Here is a 27,086-nt window from a genome sequence, read left to right on the forward strand (position 1 = left end):
TTCACCCTCACCTACTTGGTCCCCAAAGCCCTTGCACATGGTAGATACTTTAAAACTTAGGAAATACGTGAATGAAAGAATGATCGGGCCAAGCAGCTGTGTAGTCTAACTCAAGTCAGCTGGAGGGGACAGCTGAATGTCTTCAGGACAGGTCTAGAGATCTAGGTCATCCTAGTGTCCTGGGCCTCCCAGATGACCCTTACACGTCCTAGCCCCAGAATTCTTTTTTTTTTTTTTTAAGATTTTATTTATTTATTTGGCAGAGAGATCACAGGCAGGCAGAGACAAGCAGAGAGATGGGGGGAGCAGGCTCCCCTGCTGAGCAGGGAGCCCGATATGGGGCTCGATCCCAGGACCCTGAGACCATGACCTGAGCCAAAGGCAGAGGCTTAACCCAGTGAGCCACCCAGGTGCCCCCCTAGCCCTAGAAATCTTAAACCTGGCAATGGCTTTAACCGTGTCTGTCTGCCTCTTTGCCTCACCAGGACACTAGGAGGGTCTCAGGTAGGATGACAGACACAGAAAGTCTACTTGAAGAAAGCAGAGACCCAGAATTCCCAGGCTCCTGATGGTAGCAGACATGGGTTAGGATACCAGCAGGAGATTCTAGATTCTTGAGCCTTCAAGGGTACCAACCAATGAGGCCTCCTCTAACACGTGGCCAGGCATGCTCCTGGTGCTCCTGGAGGGTGAAATACCCAGGCAAGGCCTAGGCTGAGTGCTCTACACGGATCATCAAATTAAATCCTCACAACACCCCTTATAGGACAGACCCCATCATCTCACCCTCATGTTATGTGGGAGGAAACCAAAGCTTGCAGAAGTTAAGCAACACGCCTAAGATCATAAAACTAGGATTGGAAACTAGATGGTCTGCCACCAGATCCCAAGTTCTGGGGGGCAGTACGCACAGACCACCCCAAACTTTGCACTCTGACTTTAGGCCCTGAAGGAGCACCTTCCCTGAAGCCTACAAGGCAAACCTGAGCCACCCTCTCGGGGTTGAAACTTGCCCAGTGGGTAAAGCCCTCCAGAGAGCCTCCTCTCCATTCCCGTCTTCGGGCAGGTCGGTCCTCCCCAAGCAGCCACGCACTCAGAGACCCTCCCTGGCCTCTCTGGCTTGACCCATGCAGACCCACGATGGCGCCATCTTCTCCATGTTCGTGACACAGTCAGGCGGCTGCTTGGATGTCCCTACACGTGAATGAAAAGACTGAAAGTTCCTACTGGTCCCCCCCAAGGTCCCTCACCGAGACCTCTTCCTTCCCACGCAGGGCACACTCAAGACCGTCTCGACCTCCTTGCCTTCAGCTCAGAGCCAAGGCAGCTCCCCTGCCCTCTAATTAATGCCACCCGATCCCCTCTGTTGCCCCCCAGGCCCGTTCAGGTCCCAAACGGGGATGTACAGTGGCTTGAACAACATTATGATTTGTAAAACCCACTCCTAATTAGTTTGACTTTGAATAAAGAGGGTAATTATTTTTAAATTTATTAACTGCTGCCTGGCCGGAGAAGTTTCCAGATCAAATGACACGGAGAAGCTATTTCTGTTCAGTGATGCAGCAATTTATATTACTGATCGGTCATTAAAACCTCTGGCACAAAACCACTTGTGTTTCCTGAGCCAAGATAGTGTCCATGTGTCAAATTTCAAACCCAGAGTATAAATTAAGCCATTAATGGTATTTATCAGTTTATCTGGACTTAAAGAACGACTTGCTAATTTCAGGCATGCCCAATATAGACCCTCCATGGTACGCTGCGGGGAGTGTGTAAGTGCGTACGTGCGTGCGTGCGTGCACGCGTGCACGTGTTTTCTCACTTTTTATTTTACTGAACAGTTAAAAAAATCTGATGTGTCGATGAAGCACAGGCATCTCGGGGAGCTGCGTAGCTGTTAATTCCTCGTTGCTCGCAGCCCAACGGTCTGGAAGCAGAAGTGTTTTGCAATATGTATTTGTCATAATATAAAAGGTGTAAAGTGATCTCTGTTTATCTCCTCAAAGTCTTCGCTGTACCAAAACAGAAAGCTGAAATATGACAACAAAGCCCGAGCCCAGCCCAAGCACAGGCAGGGCCTCCCAGAGCACCAGCCGGAGCCCACCAAGATCCTGGGGGAGGGGGTGTCGGAGAAGTCACCCACACACACCCCACCACAGAAACACCATAGAAACACCTAGAAGACGTCCTGATCACCCATCTGACATAACGCTGCAGGTTCGCTCTGTTAGTCCCCAACACGGCAGCTCTGGGCATGGAACTCCCAGACTCAGTTCGTTTCAGGCAAGGTATATCCTGTCCTGGAAGGGGGATGCAGGTGTTAGGGTGTTGGGGATTCTTAGTTAAATGGGTCACAGCGATCCAAAAGAGCCCTGCCCAGACACGGCCCTGAGCAAAGGGATCTCTGAACAAGATCTCCCCAGTCGTTCAGCCACACACCTTTGGACCACAGTAAGTCACCCCGGATGCAGGTGGGGGCAGTGGGAAGAGGGCCGAAGATGGAGTTGGGTCAAGTGCCAGCTCTCCACTTCCTAATGGGTGGCTTCTAGGCCTCTGTTTTCTCATCTATTAAATGGGTATAATGGAGAAATAGGTTTTATCCACGAAGGTATCAGAAATACAGAGCAGCATGACCATGACTTTCCCTGTCCCCGGGGTCTCAGCTCCTTTTCCTCTTTGGTGTGCTCTCTGCCCTCCCGTTGGCTTTCAAGTGTATCTGGCACCGCACCCGTGCGGTTAGAGCCCCCTCTCAGGCTTCTGACTCAAACTCCAGGCTCTCTTTCCAACCACTAGTCAGATAGCCTTCTCTGGAAGGTGTCAGCCACTTCCAAAGTCTCACTGACTTAATAAATCCTAGAAAAGCACTGGTCCTAAGATGCCTCTCAATTTTCAAAACTGAACCAACCCAGATTCTAAAAACAGGTGGAAATGTCATTAATGCCACTGAATTGTATGCTTAAAAACATAGTGTAATATACCAAATATCATCAAGTTGTGTACTTTTAACAGGTGAACTGTACGGTATGTGAATTCTATCTCAATAAAGTTGTTTAAGATAAAAACAGAGAAGCTTGTCTGCATTGATCCCTATTGTATCTGTTCCCCCCCCACCCCCAGTGGGGGATGCCAGGCACACAGAAGGTGCTCACTAAGTGCACGGGGTCCATTCGCAAACAGCTTCCCGTCCTGCTCACCGCCCCCCCCCCCCCCGGGACTTAGCCTTCGCCTCTGATTCTGGCTGGGAGGTGGCTTGCTTCCTGGAGCTTCAGTTTTAATCTGCATGGACAGCTCAAGCTGCTCACTGCTTGGTCACCACAGGCCCCAGATCCGAATTCTCAGAGGGGGATTCTCTGACATGTGTGGTCTAGCCAGAAGGAGCTGGCTGGACCCTGGGAACCCCTGGGTCTTGCCCTGGCTTTCAAAATAACTGGCTCCAGAACCCTGGGCAAAATCACTTGGTCAAGTCACCTTTTCTATAATCAGGTCAGGGAGATGCTCACCTAGAAGGCCCTCCTCCAACTGCCACAGACCAAGGCCTGTGACACCACGTTTTCCACTTGGGAAAGGCAGATCGTGGGAGGTCACAGGACACGGAAATACCACCGACATAATGGTGGTACCAGGAGGAGCAATGGACTGGTCTTCCTTCTTCCATGCTAGCCCCCCGTGGTAGTTTGGCAGCCCATCTCCAAAGATGACCACCATATAACACTCTGGATTTGTCTGTCATGAGCCCTTGAGAAGGGAGTCTAGCCTTCTACCCCTTGAGTCTGGGGCTGACCTGGGCCAGCTCCGGCCAATAAAACATGGCGGAAGGGATGCTATAGGTTTCCAGCCTACCTCAGAAGAGAGCTGGCGGCTTATGCTTCCAAACGCTTGGGGCCTTGAGCTGTCTCAGATGAAATTCAGCCCACTCTACTGTGCAGGAGGCTGTGTGGCAAGCATGGAGAGTGAGGAAGCTATCCGCCATGTCCAGACCCACATACGGCTTGACCGCAATCTCATGAGAGACCCCAAGTGAAAACCAGCCAGCGGAGCCCAGTCAACCCACAGGACTGTCAGAGATAACAGCCCTCTGTTCTTTACTCTGCTGGTGGAGTGGTTTGTTACACAGCAATTACTAACCGACACACTCCCCGTGGTCAATTCCCAACACGGGAGCCAGAGTGAGCTTTTAAACACATGAATCAAGTCATGTCATTCTCCCATGCAAAACCCTCCAGTGGACTCTTACTTCCTTCTCTCTGTACATGCTTGTCCACATACCTGTGGGGTGTGTGTGTATTTACTGAGATATCATTCATATACTACATAACACGTAACTCATGCACCGTGCAGTTCAATAGTTTATAATCTGAGTTGTGCAACCATCAATTCTCAAACATTTCCTCAACTCCCTCCCCATTTCCCCTCAACTCCCCCTGCCTCTGGCAGCTACAAATTTACTTTTTGTCTCTAGATTTGCCCATTCTGGATGTTTTCATCCGGAATGGAAATCATACAATGTGAGGCCTTTTGTGATCAGCTCCTTTCACTGAGCAAGATGTTTTTAAGGTTCATCTATGTTGTAGACTGGATCAGTCCTCCACCCCATTTTATAGCCAAATAATATTCCATCCTGCGCATAAATGACATTTTGTTTATCCATCCATCAGTGGGCGGACACTGGGTCATCTCCACCTTCTGGCTGTTAGGAACAACGATGCTATAAAAATTCACGTGCAAGTTTCTGTGGGAACAAATGTTTTCATTTCTCTTGGGAGACACCTTGGAGTAGAGTTGCCATGCATATAGGAACGCCATGTTTACTCTTGCAGAACTACCAGACTGCTGTCCAAAGCGGTTACGCCATTTTCCATTCCCACCAGCCCTGCGTAGGGTTCCAAGTTCTCCACGTCCTCCCCAACACTTCTTACTGACTGTATTTTGTCTTATAGCCACACCCTGATGAGTACAAAACATGACTTCATTATCATTTTGATTTGTATTTCCCTTATGATGGCCCAGTGGTGTCAAGCATCTTTCCATGCACTCATTGACTATTTGTCTATTTGTGGAGAAATGCTATGCAGATCTTTTGCCCATTTTTTATTTTTGAGTTCTAAGAGTTCTTTATGTTTTCTAACTGTAAGTCTCTTATCAGGGATATGATTTGCAAATATTTCGTCCCCTTCCAATGGACTTTCAGCACATGGAGAATAAAATCTAAATTCCGTGCTCAGGCTGAGAGACCTCCCTGATTTTTTGCCTCATCCGCCCCCACTCTCTGCCCCTCACTCTCCGCCCTCCTCTCCACTCCCCCTCCACAAGGCTCCTCATGCTGTTCCTTGAGATGGTCAAGTTTAGCCTGGCGTCAGGGCTTCTGCAAGTGCTTGTTCCCTCTGACAGGCTCACTCCCTTACATAGGACCCTGCACAGATGTCACCTTCTCAGAAAGGCCTGGCCATCGCATCCGGAATACCACTTCTCTCCCTATCACTCTCTTCCCCTTATCCTGCTTCATTTTCCTACTAGCACGTATCGTTCCCTGACACTGTATTACACCCTTACGTGCCTATACTGTCTCCCCGGTAGAATCGCAGGCCCACGGGGGACAGGAATGCCATCTGTCTCGTATGTTCCCTTACCTTAAATGCAATAAGCATGCCAGGCACATTGGGGTAAGTCAATAAATATTTTAAATACACCTACTGCTAGATATGAAATGCTTACTATGACCCAACTCTCTGCAGAGCACTTCCAGTGAAGTATCTTATTTCAGGGGCGCCTGGGTGGCTCAGTGGGTTAAGGCCTCTGCCTTCGGCTCAGGTCATGATCCCAGGGTCCTGGGATCGAGCCCCACATCGGGCTCTCTGCTTAGCAGGGAGCCTGCTTCCTCCTCTCTCTCTGCCTGCCTCTCTGCCTACTTGTGATTTCTCTCTGTCAAATAAATAAATAAATAAATCTTAAAAAAAAAAAAGTATCTTATTTCATCCCCGTGACAACACGACGCTATGGAGGTAGGTACGATTACAACTCCGCTCTTCTAACAGACAAGGGGAACCCAAGTAAGACCGTCTCAAGGATGGATCCTTGGTCTCACAGGCAGGAAGGGCAGAGCCAAGGTGAGACCCAGGCCATCCGAGCTGCAACACTCCTGGCCCCACTTTTTTTTTTTTTTTTTTTTTTTTACTTATTTATTTACTTGAAAGAGAGAGAGAGAGTATGTGCATGAGAGGGGAGGGTCAGAGAGAGAAGCAGGCTCCCTGCTGAGCAGGGAGCCTGACGTGGGACTCGATCCAGGGACTGCAGAATCATGACCTGAGCTGAAGGCAGTTGCTTAACCAACAGAGCCACCCAGGCGCCCCTCCTGGCGCCACTCTTAACTAGGCCGAGTCACTGTCCCTCCTTGCAGGGCCCTCATCTATGACACAAGAGGAGCCTCCCACCTTACAGAGTTACCAAAAGGCGGCCCCAGGGCTGTGGGGTACAGCTCTGAGCCACAGTAACGATGACCGACGGAGGCGACGGCACTGACGCCGAGCAACCAGGGCTCTAACACCAAACATGGGGACCTCGTCAGCTGAATGATTCACACGCGTCCTTATGCAGACACTGCTTTCCTTTACCGTGACTTGACTCACAGTGGGAAGAACAGCCCGCTGTGGCCACTGAGGGTTTCAGAGGTATTCAGATAGAGTGCAAGAGGTTTCCTGACCGTTCACCAAGGGAAGGGGATGCTAGATAACATCTCGGACCTTCTAAGACCTCAACAAGAGCCTGCTAGAAGGCTCTGAGAAGATAGGGTCCTGGTGGCCTGTGAGACCTCAGCCGGGACAGCTGTTGCTACGGGGCAAGGTCACAGGTAGACGCTCCTGCCGTCCAGCCCCACACACGAGAGTAGCTGAGCAGGGCACAAGCTCCCCTGGACACGATGAGATGTCGTGTTTGCTCAGAGTGTGCCGGCACGCTGGAGGACCTGGAGAACGGGGGTCTGTCTACTTACCGGTATGGGTCTGCCTGTGTGTCTCCAGCGCATCCTCCTTCGAAAACTGGGCTCCACACTGGTCACAGACAAAGGCTTTGGCACCCGCTGAAAAGATAGGGGAGGCAATCACCGTGAGAGTGATATTCTGTTTGTGGGGAGGCGGTCCTGGGCTCAAACTGTGTAGGTGGAAACGAGGGAAGGGGGCTGGATACCTGGGAAGATCCCGTGTCAGGCACGGTGGCTGGCCCTGGCAGCCAGCCTAGCCCTTCCTCCAGGATGTGACCACCCACCCAACTGAGCTCCAGATGCCCCCATCCAGGGTCACCCAGAGAGAAGAGGGAACAACATCAGAATAACCAACACAAGCAGAGTGGGGGTCCTGATGAGACGCTCCAAGAAGCAGCAGGATTCTGGGCGGCTGGCTCCACGGAGAGGAGTAAAGGATTAGATGGGGGTGGGGGGATGGGCCCTGTTGTGTAGACTGTACCTTATGGGGAAGTAGGGATTGAAGATATACCTCTACTTGGACAGCCCCCAGCTCAGTACACCCAAAACCAGACTGTCTGCCCCAACTACCCCCGGCCCCCGATCGCTTAAAATCCCTGAATGACTCCCTGTGTCTTGAGAACGAAATCCAAACTGCTCACCGAGACTCACAAAGCCCTTCTGGACGAGCTGAGATTTGTGCTTTGTCTCCTGCCCCTCACTCTTGCTGCCCCGTCTCCAGGCTCACTCAGCCGCTCGGGTTCCCCAAAGGGCCCAGGCTCTTCCCCACCAGAAGCTTGTCCTTCTGCTCCTCCTGTGTCTGCTGCTCTCGCCCCTCACGCCCTCCCCACAGGCTGGCACCATCTACCCACCAGCCTCCATGCCTCCGCCTGGCATCTGGAGGACGCAGCCCTTCCCTGCGCCCCCGGACGTTCCAGATCAAAGGCTCACCATGCGTTCTCCTAAGTGCCTGTGCACCTTCCCTGTCTCCTGCCACCCCGGAAGGTTTCCGAGGGCGGGAGTGTGCTGTCCCACGCTCAGCGGCATCGGCCCGGCACCCCGTAGGAACCTGTTACTGTACCTACCTGTGGAATCGACAAAATCAGTTCAGTGCGATTCAAACTAATAAACTTTTTTTGAACCATTAAAAAGCAACGAGGCCATCGCGTCAAGACAAATAGGACTTTTTACCATTTGCTAAGTCTTCAAGGCTCTGATCGGTGATTTCATGCGGGGGCACCTGTCTCAAGCCTCGGCCATGTTCATTTGAAATGTCTTCTAGATGCATCTCTTGCGATGCCTGTCGATTCTCACTGCCTCACCCAGGCCCTTGCTGGGTGGCCCCCAGAAAGCTGGTAGACCCAGGATGGCCACCACACCCCCCAGCTGGCCTGATTCACCCAACGCATGCAGGTGCCTTGAAGGCCACTTTCTTCCTTCCTGCTCCTTGCTCAAGAAGTTACATGGCTCACAGTCTGCACTGATTCTAAATTCCTCTACGTGGCTGCGAGGCCTGACCAGTGAGCCTCCCAGCTCCATGGGGAGCGGTCTCCACCAGTCCTGGAAGGCACGGCTGGACCCGCCCCGAGTCTCTGCGTGTGAGCACAGCCTGGTCCCAGTCCTCTGACTGCTCCCACCCCATTCCATCCTCAAGACCACAGGGTGCACGCATCAAGCACACCAGCTCTGCTCTGCCCTTTCCAGGACACCTTACACACGGTTCCTTCCAACCCCGTGTTTTATGTTTATACGAGACTCTCCTAAGTGGCAGAACTTTTTAAAAAAAGATTTCATTCATTTATTTGACAGAGCGAGAGAGCGCACAAGCTTCGGGGAGCGGGGGGGACGGGGCAGAGGGAGAGGAAGAAGCAGACACCCCGGTAAGCAGGGGGCCCGAGGTAGGATTCAATCCCAGGACTCTGAGCACCCAGGCGGCCCGAGGCAGAACTTCTTACACATATTCATAGCAGAAACCTAGTGCTGCTTTCCAGCCATCTCAGATTTCCTGAGGCTCTACCAGATACCAGGCACGATGCGAAGTATTTAAGATGTACTGTTGCCTTCGTTCCCATCGACCTTCGGAAGTACATATTGCTCTTATCCCTCTTTAGCAGACGAGAAACCCCAACCTCAGAGAGGTTTAGTAGCTTGCCCAGTGTCACACAGTAGGTGACAGAAGTGGATTCAAACCCAGGCAGCCTGACTTCAGAGGCTTTGCTCTTAATTTCTGGGTATTTTGGCTTCCTTAGGGCTCTATCTGCAAAGATGCTTCATGGATAAGAAGGTGAGGTATGGGCTTCCTTCCCCCAACTCAAGAAAATAAAATTCCAACAGGCCCCTTTACATCAAAGTTCTGTGTAAAATTCTAGCTGGAGAAATGGTTCCAGTATTATTTAAAAAAAAAAAAAAAGTTTTAAGAACTATTCCTTAGAGTAACAACCCATACTATAAGGAACAGAATTCACAATACAATTTGTACCAGTACCAGGTTTATATTAAACCGCAATAAACAGTTCTTATTGGGGAAGGGTAAAAGATCCCAGAGCACATACAGAACGTCAGATTCTAGAACACTGACCTTGTCCGTATTCCAACTGACAAGCAAAATATACCCTTTCTAGGTGCTCAATAAATAATACTTGATTGGCTGAATAAGTGAATGAAAAAGTGCCCTAGGAAAGATATGGAGTCATCTTTCCTTAAGAGCTTTAAATATAAATATTGCCGGTTGTAGTGGGTAGCTGGGGTTGAATTCTGCCTGGAGTCAGGGAGGTCACGATCACCTCCAGGTGTCCCTTCAAGCTGCAGTGTGTGTCCTTGGACCACGGACCCGTATGTGCCTTACATGGCTTCCAGAAAGGGCTTTTGAAGGAACTTGATGGCAAGACGGTCCTAATGTGTATTCATGCAGGTGGCGGCCGGGACCCCTTTCCATCCACGTACGCTGGAAAGGCAGCAAGTTCCTCAAAGAGCAGCGTGGACCAGGCCAGTGGACGAAGCCACAGGCTTCCTGCCTGAGAAACCCTCCCCAGTCCCGAATCACTAGCCAGCAGTGATTTCCTGCAGACCTATACGGGATCTGGCTTTGGCTGCATTTCTTTCTTTGGTTCTCACAGTTCTCACGGCTCCCTAAAGAAGAAAGCAGCCGGGGAGGCCCGAGGAGGGCAGCGGGGGCCGGAGAGCCTCGTGGGCTCAGCCTCACACAGGAGCCCTGCAACCAGGTGGGGGCCTCCGTGTCGCTGCCTGGAAGGGATGTGGTGTGGAGGCTTCTTAGAAAACAGCCATCCACACGGCGACGGCAGCCTCTGTTTTAAGGACTGAGAAGCAGAGAGAAAGGAAGGAGGGCAGGTAGGAGACGAAAGGCCGGATGTGTGCCATCGGACAAGCTCAGATGAAGATAAAAACAGATCAGCACATGTGATCTCGTCAAGGTTGCCGGCGTGGCCCGAGCCTGACCACAGCTGGTTTGCCCTCCGCGTCCTCCCCTCTCCCCACCTGCCTTGCTGAAGTCACGACACTGAACCGAGGCTGTGAAGTCCCCGGGCCTCCGTGCGGAGCCGGGTCCACTCGGACGGGTCAGAGCTCCTATCACGCACGGGGACCCCGGACGTTGGCTCCCATCGCAGGCCCTGTTCGTGATGCCCTGGCACTCCCCCACCCCCACCGGGGCCCCCGCCCCCCAACTCCCCAGGGTGAGCCCAACAGCAAAGACAGGCTGTTCCCGGGCCCAGGAGTCCAGCAAAGACAGGCAGAAACCCCCTCTTCCCAAGGAGGCATGTGCCTTTAAATTGTCTCTGTAATGGCTGGCTCAGAGGCAGAAATATTTGGCAGCCCTGAAATTAAAAGTGATAAATTTCCTCACCAAGCTTTGATCAATAATAGAGGCCTCATCTGTTAATCAATAAGACAGTCTCTGCCTGTTTACTGTGCACATGTTGTTCGCTGCTGCCTCCCCTATGATGTCAGGTCTGCATTCAAAGCAATTCAAGTGTGTATAAACCACATGGCTCTTCCCAAAATGCATTACAGTGACATCATGCAGGCCCTAATACATTTATAAAGCATCAGCGCGAGGCAGTGATGGAGGGAGGAAGTCGCTCGTGTCCGTCGAGCACAATGGGTGCACAGGGATCGATCAGCGTTGACCCCCACAAAATTTCTTGGGGCTCATCTTGGGAGTGGGGAGAAGACCAGGGCATAGCTCAGGGATGGCCATGCCTTGCCGTACCCTTCCTACACGCAGGGACGTTTTCTGGGTGTCCACTAAGAGCGTGCCCAAAGGCGGGTAACAATAAATAAACAAGAGGGACAAAATCCCTACCCTCAGAGAGCTCACATTCTAGAAGGGAAGGCACATCTTTAAAAACCCAGAAAATATAAACTAGGCGGGGCTCCGAGATAAAAAGAGAAACAGGTTAAGTGAAGAGGGACAGAAAGGGTCAGGGGCTGCTCTTTTTTATGGGGTCGGTATGGAAATGCTGTCTGATGAGACGGTATCTGAGTAGGGACGCTGAACGGAGAAGCACGCCCCCGTCTGAGGAAGCCCATTCCAGACAGAGGAGGAGGAGGCCGGCGGGCTAGAACGAAGCCATTGAGGAGCGATGGGGTCAAGGAGGGGATGGACGGCGGGGACCGAAATCAACAGCCAAGGGGGAGAACAGCCGGGAGATAGGGTGGGCTGGACCCTTGCCATCCTCCCTCCAGGTTACAGATCTGAGCGAACAGCACCATCTAGAGTGGGGAACACGGGGTCCTGGGCCGACCCGGCCACTCCCGGCTGCGGACGCCACCGTGACCCTCCCTCCCGAGCCGGGCGATGGGATGTGCCGGAGCGAAGACGGAAGGGGAAGATGGATCTTGATGAACACGAGCCCCTCGTCAACCACCACGCGCTCGGCAGACATACGAGCTCTCCGACGCTAGCGGCACCTCAGGAGCAGGACAGCGTGCTTCCAGGCTCAGGATTTGGGTCCGATGGGTCAGAGTTCGAATCCCAGCCAGGTCTGTCATGAGCTGTGACCCTGCCCCGAGCACGCTGCCTGGTCTCAGTGGGTCTGTCGCCCCCTCTGTAAAATGGGAATAAAATTAAGTCCCTCGGAGGACGTGACACGGTGGGTAAAGGGCTCGGCCCTCTATCCGGGGGAGGGGGTTGGCAGACACCCACCGCCCACAAGGAGTAGCTACCATCACCACCAGTCAGATTCAGGGTCACGATTCCTTGAAAGAACTTCTCTGTGCAAAGTATGATTGATTTTACTCAAGTTCAATGTACAGTTATTTGGAGGTCATTAATCTTGGGTAAAGTGAGGCTCACGTTTATAAAGACATATTTCACTATAATCTCTCTCTCTCACACCCACACACCCCCCTCATGCCTCTCGTTTAAAGCTGAGTGATTGTCTTGTCGAGGGGAGCAGGAAAATCTATCAAAGGACCAGCACTGGCAGCCGCTCCCCAATCCAGGTCCGAAATCCTCCCCGGATGAGCCCGAGGAGCCACAGGCCAGCGTCCTGCTCGGCCTGGCTCTTCTGAGTCTTTCTGGGCAGGCAAACTGGAAGCTCTGCGCGAGCAGGCGGGCTGGCCTCTGGCCTGTCCCCGCTCCTTCCCAGGGGCCTGCTCCCTCCCCGGCCCGCAGCTGTGCTCACGCTCGCTCCAGAAACAAAGAAGCCCTCCGGCAGGTTCCAGGCCCGCAACTGGCCTGGGAAGAGGGCAGTGGCCACTCAGGGCACTGCCAGGCTGTCCCCTAGGGGGTGGCAGAGTCCTTATTCTACGGACTCTGCGTTCTCTACTGGGCCTTCTGAAAACTCAAGGACGTGGTCTCGGCTGGCACTGAGGTGATTTGGGGCAGAGAAAGGGTGGAAATGGGGCTGTCTGCTTCCTCGGGAGCATGGTCTCCCTCTGTCCCCCACCCAGCTGCCCAGCGCTCGCACCCCTGCGAGAGAAAAAGCAACCCCTCCCTCAGTACACTCAGAAGCCTCCCCCTCAAGAGGCCTCCAACAGCCAGAGAGGACCCGGGATGGGCTGGCAGAAATCTGCTGAGCGACCCCTGCTGCCAGTCCAGACCCGGAGTTTGCCAGAGGTTCAGTGGTAAAGAGACAGACAGACAGACACCCTCGCCCTGCCAATCCCAGGCGATCCTGCAGAGAAGGCTCAGGGTGCCCCGTGAGCTGGCCTGGGGGAGCAGGAGTGCCTGACTCTCTGTATCTCCCGGACTCCTACGCTCTGCTATTCCTCCGTGACTGCTGGATGCCTCCAAAGGTCAGACAGGGGCTCTAGGAAGGAAGAGGGATCCACGCAGGTTAAGGTGAGCTAGAAAGAAAGGAGGCAGCCACCACAGCCCTCAAGGAGGCTGGAGATGGTCTAAGGCTTCCGTGTGTGTGTGTGTCGGGGTGGGGGGAGCCTTTTGCTCTGTGCTAAGGATCACCCCAACTCACAGTAATCAGAGGAGTCCCAGGCCTGGAAACCACTTTCAAACCATAAAGCTTTCCCTAACCACCCAGCCTTCCAACAACAGCTGAAATCCAGCAGAAACTGATCAGGCTCCTGGCAGCTGCCCCCCCCACCAGCCCCCCCACACTCCCTTTGGCGTCTCCCCTCCGCAAAGGGCACAGCCTTCCTCCCTACTTGCCCCCGCAACCAGAAACAGGGTGGGGGGTGGTCGCCAGCCTCCAGGAAGGGGAGTAGCAGTGGCCAAACAGTCAGAAGTAGGCTGGTGTCTCTCTGAAGTAAATAAGGCAGAAGCCAATGAAAGAAAAAAAAAAAAAGCCAACTCCCTCCTTCTCCCACCCCCATGTTAATAAGAAGGCGGGGGTGGGGGGGCCTCTGAAAAAAAACCCACTTCACATTTGCCAGCATCTCATGTGGAGTAGTGTGTGCTTTTTCTTTTAATTCCTTGAGATTTTAAAATAAACATCTTGAATGTTCTGATGAGATACGCATGCCTGCTTACATAAGGAAGTACAGAGTGTACCAAAACAGCAGACCCAAAAAAGCATAAGCTGTCAGAACAATGAGTACAGACACGGGGCATTTACAGCGGGCCGTGGTGTACACTTTTATTTACAGTACCTCTTATCAGACAGAGAACACCGGCTGCCGATCCCAAAGGCTAGCACTGCGTGTTCTTTGACTCAAGGAGATGTGTACTCCCCGAGAGGATCTGGAAGGCAGGCTCGTCGCTCGCTCGCTCTCCCTCTCTCTCTAGCTCGCTCTTTCTCCTGGATCAACACAACAACAGCTGATCCAGAACCAGAATCTCTGGGAGGGACACTCCTTCGGGGACGGGGGTGGGGGGAGCCGCGAGCAGATGCGGGCTGGACGGGAGACCGGCTCAGGGTATGGCTGGAGGAGAGTTTGAGCCTAGCCGACAAGGAAGTGGGGGCAGGGCACCCACGACAGGACAGGGGAGGGGGGCAGGGGGGCGGTGAATGAACTAAGGGTGCAGGCCCCAATCCAAGGGAGGACGGAGGAAGCCACCAGGGTCATCTCCAAGCCGTGCCAACAGAGACGGGGACTAACCAGGGGATTGTGAGTGGCAGGTTTTCGGACCTCTAGATGTCATGTCAGTTCCCCATCAATGACCTGATAAGTGGCTGGACTTCTCACACGTGGCTCAGTGTCCGCTCCGTGGAAGATGAGACTGTGGAATGGGTCAGAAGGAAAGACTGAGGCATCTCCAGTCTGAGAGAGCACTTCTTACGCCACCCGATAAACCTCACACTGTCGGGAGGTCCCACGGTGCCCTGGTGTCCTTGCCTGTCACTGGGATCCTGGGTCTTCCCTGTCCATTATGCCTGTAACTCAGCTCTCAGAGAGCCTTTGGAGCTCCCTTGGTCACCAGCTTCAGCACCAGCGGGAACCCAGCAGGCTTAGAAACACAGCCCCTGGCCACCAGGACCAACTCACGTGCTCGGTATACAGCTATGCACCAGACAGGACAACAGCCCTTGCTCTGGGGTCAAACAGACCAGGTTCAAGTCCCGGTTTTGTCATTCCTAGCAGGGCAAGTGAATTCTCCTGTCCGGGCCTGTCTTATAATTGGGCACAAAGCAGCTGCCTCCCAGGGTTGAGTGAGGATTCGTTTAAACAGCATAGGTAACCGCTCCAACAGCACACCTGGCACACGCGAGGTCCTCAATCAACGCAGCCCGACGTCAGCATCATCGCTGTTCCCACTACCCTCCCCCACTTCGAAGGCCTGGGCCCGGGAAGGCAGTGAAGGCGTGCAGCCCACATATCAGAACATTTGCAATATCCCCACCACCCAGCCAAAACACAGGGAACAAAAGAAGGGAGAAAAGATGCCCGCTCTGGACAAGTCTTCAGCAGATGTTCTCTGAGGAATGGAAGATAAAAGAAGCAGAGGACACAAACGATTGGGTACCTCCATGAAACCCCTCTACAAACCAACAACGTACACAGAGCCCGGGAGGGCTCCGTCAATGAAGTGTCTGACTCTTGACTTCAGCTCAGATCATGATCTCGGGGTCGTGAGACTGAGCCCCATGTGGGGCTCCACCCCGGGCTGGGAGCCTACTTAAGATTCGCTCTCTTCCTCTTCCCTCTGCCCCTCCCACCTAAAATAAAAAACAAAACAGACCAACAATGTACAAGTAAAGACAGGGCCCCGGTCTCTCTTCGCTGGGAGAAGGTCGAAGAAATGGCAGCTCTCCAGTCAGCTCTCAACACTCACGGCCAGGTTTTGACAGCACTATCAACCTCCTTCTAAAATGAGTGCAAGCCTATTTAAGGTGAATTATTTTAAATAAAATACAAGGAGGATAATTAATCTGTCACAACAAAAACAACAGCACGCAAATCTTCCCGGGGTCGAAGTAAGAGTATTGATTTGGGGGTTCGCCTTAGTGCTGCCTTTAACCCCTTTCTTCCCCAGGCAACTTCCATGACTAGATAATCAAGGTATGGGGGGTAATCAAGGCAGTGGCACAACCCCTTCCCTTGTTACGAGAACATCAGGCTGCACTCTTGATGGACCAGACTTCCAGGCACGCTGGGCCAACTCAGACATCCCCACAAGGGGAAGTCCCCAGCAGCTGGTGGCCAGACCCGGCCACAGAATTCTCCTCACTGGTGACAGGGTCCTGGGGCCAATTTTGTAGACTCCCTTTCCTCCTTGAAATGGGGTGATGAACCCTCCCAAGTCCACCCTCCATGAAACACGAGCCCACAGCAGGTGCATGAATAGTTACTATGATTCTGGGCTAGCTTCACGTCCTCAAGCCGTTGGGCTCTAGGGGGTCAGCCCCTGGTCTGAGCCTTCTGGAACTCCAGTCCCTAAGACTCCAGCCCCAGGGTTCCTGGAGGAAGGCCCACCTGCAACAAGCACCCGAGAGAGAGGAGACCGGGCACTCCCCGGGACTCTCGCACACAAGGTACCCAGCTGCCGGGGAGGACAGCGGGCTCGAGGAGAGCTCGCCTAAAACACCATGGAGAGAAAAGGACTCAGAGTCCCAACTGTCCCCGCCTGCGCTCTGTAGCCCTGGGTCAGCCACTTCATCTCTCCATCTGTAAGTGACAAGTTTTAAATTGGGACATGTCTCAGGGTCGAGAGAAGATGGACGGGTGCTGCGTGCGAAGCAGCTGGAGGCACATGGCAGAGGCCGCGCTCCGCGGCTATAAAAGGGAGCTCCTGTGCTTACAACCCTTGGCAGTGGGAAGGTGCTGGCTAACCCGAGCCGGGGCCGGCTTCTCTGGTTCAGCCAGGGGATTCCTTCTCAAGGAAATACCTTGCTCCATCAGGCAGGCAGCGTGGAACGGACAGTCCAGACACTGGGAGAATCATTAGCCAGACAGAGCGGGGCCGAGCCAATGAGGCCAAGGGGAAGGCTGAGCCCGGGGTTCCAGGCAACATCTAGGCTCTCGGGGGCTTGCGGCTTCCTGTTTAAGAAAGAGAACACTGCAGTCTCAGCATCTGAAGGAGACTGGGGAGAAGGGTCATGGGAGGTCTCTGCCATGATTTTATGGGACCTCCCCTCAACCTTTGGATACCAACAATTGGTTTCTCCCCTGGACCCTACTAGGGCCTTCTCAGGTGAGAGGTTCAGAGTGGAAAGAAGGGTTTCTATGGGCATCCAGCAGCTTCAAAGCTCTGTCCGTTACCCAGACCCCTGGCTTTCTCCCTCAACCTCAATGACTCTGCTCCTTTCTGCTGAAGCACCCTTAGAGTCCGCGGTCACAGGCCTTCCCCCCGAAATCTGGCCTGGTGGCCCCTCCCCAGCACCCCTCCCCCGGGTGTGAGATTCACGAGCGCTGTGCTGTCTGGACAGTGGAGAGAAGCAAAACCGGGCCTCTCCATGGGCACAGGCCAAGATCCAAGCCCTGCTTGCCCCCAGAATTTCGAGCTGAGGTCAGCTACCACCCAGTCCCCCAACATCCCCTGACACTCCCTCCAATTAAATTCCCACTTGAGTTATTTTCAGAGGGAAGGCAGGGCATGGCAGCCTTCCGCAGCCCTGACTGCATCCTGGTCCTGCCTCTCACCTCCGGGAGCCGCGGTGTCCTCACGGGCCCAGGAGCCGCTGACAGCTCCTCCCACCCTACAAGTGTACAACTCCGGGGGCTCCGCTCACTCAGCAGCGGGGCCACAAGGTGTTGGGAGGTCTCAGTGAGGCAGTGACCATGAAGGCGCCTCGCAACAGAACCGGCTCCAGGCAACGGCCCCCTAACCCTTCCCGCCCCGGGGTCCCAGGGGTCCTGCAAGGACCGCCCTCCATGCGGAGCAGCAGGGTTCTACTGTCATCCCGACAGTGGGAACAAGAATATAAATGGCAAAATCTACCGAATGTTATGAAGTAAGCACCGTCCTAACAGCTTAAGGTGTCGCGTCCCAGTCAGTTCTCCCACCAGTTCTAACGTTATCCCCATCCTGAAGATATGAACACGGCAGTTTGAAAAACCTGGTTCACTTAGCCAAGGTCTCGTAGCTAGTGCGCATCAAAGAAACAGAAACGAAGTCGGGGTGGCAGCACGGAGAGCCCACCAAATAGAGGCCTTCGATACTCTCAAAGGTTAAAGAATAAAACATTCCTACTCAGGGAGGTAGAAAAAGGCCCCAAAGGCAGCGTGCTCGAGTCCTCAGTCGTCCTCCACACTCTGGCGCTGGCGGGTCTTCCCCACACACTCCCAGGCCATCCTCCTCCGGGCAAATGCTCTTCTCTGGGCACTTTCTCTGTCAAGAACCACTTCCTGGTGCCCAGGTGTGACAGCAGTGCCCAGCAGAGTCTGGACTGGGAACCAGGGGCTCCAGGCTCTACAACCAGCTCTGCTGGGCACAGTGGTATATTCTAGAAACCTGATTTCCTCGGCCACCATTTCTGCATCCGAAAAATATCCCCTCAGAACCACCTGGCAACGGTAGGAGAGGAATGAGGTTGAGGGCAAGAGAACTCGCGGGGCTTTACAGAAGAAAAGGTACGGCCGATCCTCAGGGCTGACTTACAATAAAACCCCAGTTAGGAACAGCCCTCCATGGGGTGCCTGGGTGGCTCAGTCGGTGAAGCGTCTGCCTTCAGCTCAGGTCATGACCACAAGGTCCTGGGATCAAGCCCCGCATCAGGCTCTCTGCTCAATGGGGAATCTGCTTCTCCCTTTTTTTCTCCCTCTGCCTCTCTCCCTGCTCGTGCTCCCTCTCTCTCTCTCTCTCAAATACATAAATAAAAACATTAAAAAAAAAAAAAAAAAGAAGTATCTCTCCACAACCTCCATGGCTGACTCCCCTCCTTGACATTCTCCTTTTGATTTCTAAGCAAGCAAGATATTCTATCATAAAAAACAGTCAGTTGTTGGGGCATGGGGGTGGTTCAATCAGTTACGGGTCCGACTCTTGATTTTAGCTCAGGTCCTGATCTCAGGGTTGGGAGATCGAGCCCTGAGTTCGGCTCCACACTCAGTGGGGAGTCTGCTAATGATTCTCTGTCTTCCTCTGCCCCTCCCCCACGTGCATGTGCTCACTCTCTCTCTCTCTTTCAAAATAAATAAAATTAAAAAAAAAATCAATTGTCTCCAAGGTAGAAAAATGGACTCTCACACTGATAGACGATAGCAAACGCATTCTTTCAGAGGCTGAAATATATAAGGTTTCCCTGGTTGACCTTCACTTAGCCAAAAAGTCTCTTTATTCCCCCTTTCTGGGCAGCCTTGCTAATCGAGGCTTTACAGAACAGATGCTCAGTCTTGGCTGCGAGGGTCTCTTCCCTTCACCCCTCCCTCCCCATGCCACATGTGCCCCTTATAACCTGCCCTCTATTCACTGCCCAAGTTGGACCCCTTCCCCCAAGAAGAGCACACAAATCCAATTCGTTTGGGGCTAAATATGTAAATCTAGGGCTGAGGTGGCCATCCTGGACTGCAGAGTTGCCAGCTGCTGTAAATTCATACACACACACACACACACACACACACACACGGGCAAACGCCCAGGCAGAAACAACCAATGCACAGCTTCTACTGTTCCCCTCTTCCTGATGACAGCTGGGAAAGAGGCCCGTCACCTGGCTCGCCCGTCACAACACCCACCGCCCCATCTCAGACCGAGCCCGGGGGACTGCCACCCGCCCTCCCCCTTCTGCAGGCCCCTCGGTGGCACGTCGCGGCTGCCAGTCTCTCCGGGCCTGCTGTGGCTTTCAGAAAACAGAGCATTTCTATTTTTAGCCCATCTCAGCCTAATAATACCCCCCAACACCCATTCAGCTTAATCACTTTATTGAGGACAAGAAGCAGGCTCTCCAGCCCGGGCGCTTCTGATGTTAGGAAGTAGTAAAATGTTCAAACTGGTTAAAAATGACACTCACTGGCTTGCCTTTGGTGTTTCTGAGACCTTAATTGAGGCCCAGGCTATGGATCTAAGGAACCTTGCAGGTTTCGGAGTCTTTCCTTCTTACCCCCTGCACCATAATTGAGGTGTTACATTACAGCTCCAGCACTGACATTTTCAGGCTCAAAATTCAGAAGCCTTGAGACTCCACACTTTTTGAAACAGAAACGTGGCCGGTCACACTCTAACGCCCCTTCTTAGCACGAATCACCCCCCGCCCAACCACCACCACCCAAAACAACAAAACGCAACTCGCCTCTTGTGGCTGACCTCGTGCAGAGCTGGGGGAGATGACTCTCCCCCATGTCAGGCGTTATTAAAGTGAATCTGACAACTAAAATGACATCAGGTTGCTGCTTGAAAACAGGAAGGTTTGTTTGGTGTAATTAGAGGACCTGAGAATTTGGTGTGTGCAGAAAATAGACTGTTGGCAGCTCTTTCGCACGCACCTTTGAGACCGTGACTTCCAAAGCTTTGGGGTGACATTCACGAGCGTGCGGTCTTGTGCCTTGCGAACTAGGGGCTGGGGGGACAAGAGCAGCCTGGAAAAGGAATGACAACGCCCTGGTCTCAGAGGTGAAGACCGGCAGCGCCAGGGGCCAGCCTGGGTTTACAGCCCAACCACTGCCTCCTTTTCACAGGGCGATCTTGGGCGAGTGAAGTCGGTTTCCCCCACATCCAGTGGAATCCTAACAGTCGCAGTCTCGGTGGGGGTTTGTGGGGATCGAGCGAGGTCTCGAAGTGCCTGGCACGATCATCTGGCACCTGTCGGCCCTCAGTCCATGTTAGCTGTCCCGGTTACCATCCTGGTTACCATCCTTGTTTTCTCCACTCTGTCTTGGGCACCTTCTAGGACAGAGGGTTTAGTCCTTGTCTCTGCAGCCTTGCGTGTGCGCGCACATGTGCACACACGCGCGCGCGCGCACACACACACACACACACAGAATGGCTAATCACCAGCTGGTTGTATGCCATCTCAGGATGTCTGTAGACACGGGGTAAGGAGCACCACGGACTCAAAGTGGCTGATGGAATCTGTCCCAAGCAGGAGCTTTGAGGGGCTCAGGTCCCCTCCAGCCGGCTCCCAGGCCTGCAAGCTTACTGGGAGAGGCTCCTCTGCCTTCCCAGCCAGCCCCTCCCTCCTCCCAACCTCCCTTCCTCCCCTTCGCGGGCAAGGTACTCAGATCCCCTTTATAAACTTCTTGCTCTTCGGAAGGCAGAGGCGGGATGCCTCATTAACTTCCCTAGCTAATTTTACAATTTAACCAAATACACATCCCTGCGTTGATGCAGCCAGCCTCTGCCTGCGACCAGCTTTTATGGCTGTGCGATGGAGGAAGGAGGTGATCCAGGCCGGAGACAAGGCCAAGGCTCGAAAACTAAAGTGGGAGATGAAGAACAGGAGGGTCGCACGTGTGTGCACGCATGTGTGTGCGCACGCGTGTGTGTGTGCATGTGTGTGTGTGTGAGGCTAGTCTGCATATGCTCCAGAGCAGAATTCTAGGCTGTTTGGGGCTGAGAAGTGAGGGAAGAAAGCCACACAAGGCCCTTAGTGTCAGAAAGACGGAGTCCTCTGGGGACAGTGACGCAACCTACCTCCCCACCTCCACCCCCGGGGGCCAGAGGCAAGATCTGGGAGCGCAGTTGCGTGCCGTCCTCTGAGGGGCATGGCTGAGTGCTGACGAGCAGCAGGCCAGAGTTCGGCAGGCCCACCCAGACGACACGTTCAGCTTGGCCAGGCCTCAGCATCCCCACCAAAGGGCACCGAGAGGCCCCCTCCCGGCCCACTGAGCCCAGGACTTGTGGATGGCAGGTTCCGGCTCCTGAGGGAAGTTCTGGCTGAGGGGCAGGTGTGCTGGGAGGGCAGCACATGTAAGAAAGTCCTACCATAAAGAATCCTCTGCAGGGGGTGCGGGGGGTGCCTGGGTGGCACAGTCGGTTAAGCGTCCGACTCTTGATTTTGAGCTCAGGTCATGACCAGGCATGGAGGCTGCTTAGGATTCTCTCTCTCCCTTTGCCCCTCCCTACCCTCCTCGACCCCATGCATACATGCTTTCACTTAAAAAAAAAAAAAAATCCTCTGGGATAAGAAAGACCCCCTCCACATACCCAGGAGCTGCACTGGTCCCACTTACTCAGGCCCACACCCCACCTACCCGCAACACACAAACCCTGAGAGAGAGAAAGGGAGGGAGGGAGGAAGGGAGAGAAGGTACAACTGGGGTCTTCTTGCTTGTGGCCAGGTCTTGCTCTCAACACGTAGGTCACTGATAAAGACACTGGCCATGACTCTCCCTGTTCCCGGGCCAGCTCTCCCCAGACTGCCAGAACCCACATCTGTCCCTCATCTTCTCTGAGCACCTGACTCCGGACCCCCAAAATCTCAAGTCAATGCAACATTGACCCAGCAGGGCTCTACCAGATGTACTGGGCTGTTCCCATCAGGCCCCAACAGAGGGTCCATGAGCTCTGGGCCAGTCAGCCCCTGAGGGACCACAGCCTCCCGAAAGATCTGGTCTCTGGGCCTCTGTCTGTCCTCAGCTCGTGTTAATGAAGGCAACGGAGGACGACTCCAGCAAATCGAAAGTTTCAGGGCGTTCTCTCCTTACCTGGAGTACCTTGTTACTGAAAATGACTGTGGCCTTGCATAAAATTACTCCGACAAAATGCTCATTGCAGCTGCCGATGAGCTCCTGGTGCTCAATTAGCTCGTAATAGTGCGCGAGAGAGCTGCCGGGGCTTAATCCGACTGCCCCAGAAGACTTCTTATCCCAACTACCTAATGGAAAGTTTAGAACTTACTTTTTTTTTCTTTTCCCTTTCCCTGGCAAGTGAAAGAATTCCAATCAAAATGGGACAATTGGGGCGCCTGGGTGGCTCAGTGGGTTAAGCCTCTGCCTTTAGCTCAGGTCGTGATCTGATCTCAGGGTGCTGGGATCGAGCCCCGCATCGGGCTCTCTGCTCAGCGGGGAGCCTGCTTCCCACTCTCTCTCTGCCTGCTGTTCTGCCTACTTGTGATCTCTGTCTGTCCAATAAATAAAAAAATAAAATCTTTAAAAAAAAAAAAAAGGGACAATTGGGGGAAAGAGAAGGAGGGAACATGTTAACGGGGGGGGGGTGCAGTCTAGAAGAGACCTCTTTGTCGATTGAATCCTAAAGAGGGTCCAACTAAAGGAGCATGTCAGAACAGAGCACCCACCTCTCTCTCTCCCACTGGCTTCCCAGCTATGAGGACAGCTCCTGTCCCTTTCAAGAAAAGCACACGGTAGGCCAGGATGCTGGGCCTCCGTGTTCCTTCACATCTCTCCAGGGCAGCCAAGCCCCTGGCCTCATCCCTACCAAAATACAGCCCTTGAAGCTATGTGTCCTCAACCTGGGCTTCTGGGAGCCCTGGGCACCCCCCGCCGATGTGAGGGGTCCTCTATTCTTGTGTGAGAAATACAAAATACTCTGGATCTGTGTCCAAACTGACCCTCACTTGCGCATTTGTGTGTGTTCTGTGCAGGCCTCAGCACGGCAGGCCCACCCAAAGTGCTAGCTTCTCATTTTTAATGCAAGGTTTCTCCACCTGCAGCCCAAGGACAGTCAGAACATCCTTAGAACTCTGAGGATTCTCAAATACAAGAAAGAGGCTCTAGACCTCCTCAGCTGTCCTCCTCAACTGCTGTGGGTAGAGGAGGAGGAAGAAGAAGAGGAGGGGAAGGGAGCGGTGTCCGCCTGGTTGGTTCTAATTCACAGAAGCTCCCGCTTCATCTTGTCCGCAAAAGCAGGCCCCTCACCTACCACAAAGCGCCATCTGGACATTCCAGCAGGAAACCAAAATCCCCTCTCTCCCAAAGCCATTCCTCATCGTCCTGGTCCTTGGGAGTCCCTCCCTCCCCTCCACTGTGGCACTTACTTTCCCCCTTGTGGGGACAGTGAGCACATCCAGCCCTGCTGACGGCTCACATCATTTTCTCAGCCAGACCCATAGCCCCTTGCGGGCAGGGACCCCGGCGGCAGCCCCTCTGTTCTGCAGTGGTTTGCCAGTCACTGGCCCTCAGTGGGTAATTGCTAAGAGATGAATCCATTCATGATTTCCCCGCAAAAGAAAGCCACATGTAGTGACCCAGAACACTTAGAGGGGTTTCCTCTAACTGCCCAGCCTTCAGCATCTGGTTCCCATTTGGTTGATGTTCCCGTCCCCAGAGAAGGCTCCAGCATCCACAGTGTGGCCAGGGGAAGATAAGGTTGTTGAAGAACAGAGAGAACGAGCTTCATGTCAAGTGGTTCAGTCTCCCTGGACAGAATCCAAAAGGTCAGAGAGGCCACCACCTCCCTGACTCCAGGACCCTGAGAGTCTGAGAAGCTAGTGACAACCCAAGTCATCAGAGCCCCCACATTTCTGGGATGCAGTAGCAGCCAGCTGACCCTTTCACTGCTGACTCAGCATCCCAGAGGGCCTCCCCCCAGAACCACAGCACCCAGCTGGGTCACCGTGCAGGAGGAACCCCAGGCAGCTCTCTGGTCCTTTCCCCTCTTCTCTGCATGGGATGGTGCTGGGAACGTGACATGACCAAGTTCTCGCCTGATTGGGAGGGCCATACACTCACCCCCAGGGGCCTCGAGTGCTGCTCCCAGAACGACCCAATCCCAGCCCCGTAAGGCGATGGGGAAGAATAATGGTCACAGTGGCAGTTCAGCTCACCATGTGACTCCAGCAGCTCAGAAAGAGGCTCATAAGCCACCCACCTGCTCTGACGGCCCAGGTACAAGGCCCTGAGCAGAAGCCCCCGCCGCAGGATCCCTAAGGGCAGCGCCTCACTGGCTCCTCCTGTCTCAGCCTCGCAGGCGCTGAGACACTGCTCATCCCCACAAGTAGAAAAGCGAGCACTGGAACAGGTACAGCAGTGTGGTGTGCTAGAAAAGCAAGGGGAGGGGGGCAGACAGCTCTGGCTCCAAATCCAGCTCTGCCACTTCCTAGCCATCTGACCTTAACGCAAGTGACTTCAACTCTTGAAGCCTTCGTGTCCGCCCCTGCAAAATGGAATCAGCCTCTCGATACTCCAGAGTCAATGTAGGATATCTGGGCTCGGACATACAGAGCACCGAGCACTGTGCCTGAAACACAGCAGGCCTTTGGGAAAGTGCCTTTCTCTCCTTCCCTTGTCCCTACCGTCCATCCTGAGCCATTCACTTATTCAACAGATCTTTCCTGAGAGCCTGCGAGGTGTCTGACCATGGGGAGGCAATAGCGCCTGCGGCCAGTAAGGCTTGCCTCCATCCTGGTCTGGTCATCCAGACTGCTGCATCCCAGGCCTGGAAGGAAGAAGGAGGGAGTTTCGGAGCAATTTCCTCCCAGACGGCCATCCACGCCCTCACCCACTCCCCCCGTTAGTTTATTCCAAAAATGAGTTACAACCACCGTGCAGCTTGCTCTGCTAGGTAGGAAGGGGGATGTGGAAATAAATCACAGGTTCTGAAGAAGCTCAGAGTCTAGCAGGCAAAAAAGGACAAGCAAATAAATAGCTATGACACAAAGAAGGTGACAGGTGCCATAAGAGGGGGTAGATAAATGGCTCTGAGCAATCAGATGGGGGGTGGCCTCTTGTCCTACCCAGACAGACACATCCTATGGCTGCGCTGGCTGACTTTGAAAAGACAAGAGAAAAAGGAGCACTTGCCGGCTGGCACCATTCCTAGCACGGGAAGCAGGCAGGAGCTATTTAAAAGGACTAGAGGCAGGTTAGAGCCTCTTCTGGGATTTTCCAAAACTTGAGCTTCCTCGAGCTGGCTGGGTAGCTGGACCGAACTAGCCCTGTCCAAACCCTACACATCTTAAAATAATAATAATAATAATAATAATAATAATAATAATTTAGCTGTTGCCAGGATGATAAAAGAACCTCGCCATTCAAAGGAAGGGTCCGCACGGAATGGAAGGTGGGGCTGGAGGGGGAGAGGAGGAGGGGACAGGGGCCAAAAGGGAAACGCCCCCCAAATATGGATCAGGACGACCAGCGAAGAAATTTATGCGTTGTAGTTGCTTTACTACCTAATTAATTCAGTAATCTCAAAAACAATTTTATTTATGTTCCATTTACCACATCAAAAGTAAAAAAAAAAAAATCCTACTGATGCTAAAATAATACCTCAAGGCATCTATTTTTAATCAGTTAAAAAAGGGGGGGTTTAAAAAAAAAAAAAAAGAAAAAACAGCCCTGGTTTCTATACAATCTCTCCCGGGCAGACCACCAGCCCTCAGAGAGGGAGAAAGAGAGAGAGAGAGAGAACACAGCCAAGCCCTCTCTGAGAGCCTTCCTGGCTGCTCAAAACCGAGCTTGTCAAAAAAAACAAATCCATAATGGCCCGAGGCTCCTCTCCAATCTATTTTCTGCTCAGCTGGTTTTAAATGAAGTTATTATGAGTCATTAAAACACCCGCAAGCCAGTGGAAGTCAGCCAATTACAATTTTAAATTTAGCCCGTTCTCTGCCCCGTTCTCTTGTTTTCTTCCTCTGCCCACAGAATGCTGCTGCTGGGACTTCTTCCCTCCCTTCCTTTACCCAAAGTGGAAGAGACAGTTATGAAAATGCAGAGTAGTGCACGGCAGGCAGAATCATTCACGTGAAACTCAAATTATTAAATTACAAAAATGCAAAACGGCAGCCCCCTCCAAAGTCGACCCATGTCCCTCACTGGCCCACCGGATTCCTCAGAAACTCCAGACTCGGATCTAGAGGGCACAGGGCTCTTTTTTGAAAAATGAAAATGTTCTTCAGTGGGGTCCTGTTGAGCAACACGCCCGTCTGTCACACGGCGTCGACGCGCTCGGGGCTGAACCCACGAGGGGGATACACGCCACCAACATTCAAGAATTCATAACAAACAATGAAGTTCAAATTCGGAGGTAACACAGGCTTTGCAATCAAGCATGAATGTCGGTAGAAGTCACTAGATATGATGAGCTCATTTAGTTTTTAAATCTGCAAGGTAATGGTCTGTGCGGGGCCATTACAGCAGAGGAACAATTTTGAGTATTTCATGTAAACGCTTCTTCTCAATCTCTCTTTTCTCCCAAACACATGCACGCGCACGCACACATGCTCACACACTCACATACATAAATCCCCCTCATTTCTGGGAACCTGACCTGCAGCTTCTCTGCACCCTCCAAGGAGTGAATGGTGTCCTTCCCAAAGAACTGTCCCGTCCTACTTTCTCCAGGACTGAGGAGTCTGGAAGCTCCAAGGAAGAGACTCCCAGACCTTTATGTCTACTTCCATCAGCCCAGGGTTCCTCCCGAGACACACAGGCACGTGCA

At 53.0% G+C, this 27,086-nt stretch overlaps 1 protein-coding gene across 3 annotated transcripts in view; it reads right to left on the minus strand.

The window, feature by feature from the left end:
• Positions 1-27,086, minus strand: part of ZBTB16 (zinc finger and BTB domain containing 16) — a 177,626-nt gene that overhangs the window by 48,164 nt on the left and 102,376 nt on the right. For all 3 annotated transcript variants that reach the window (XM_080815627.1, XM_080815628.1, XM_080815629.1), the window contains one exon: positions 6,986-7,072. In XM_080815627.1, coding sequence (XP_080671753.1) covers positions 6,986-7,072 — 87 coding nt within the window. The remainder of the gene's footprint in view (positions 1-6,985; positions 7,073-27,086) is intronic.

This window comes from Martes martes, assembly GCF_963455335.1.
Source record: "Martes martes genome assembly, chromosome: 10".
NCBI classification, from domain to species: domain Eukaryota; kingdom Metazoa; phylum Chordata; class Mammalia; order Carnivora; family Mustelidae; genus Martes; species Martes martes.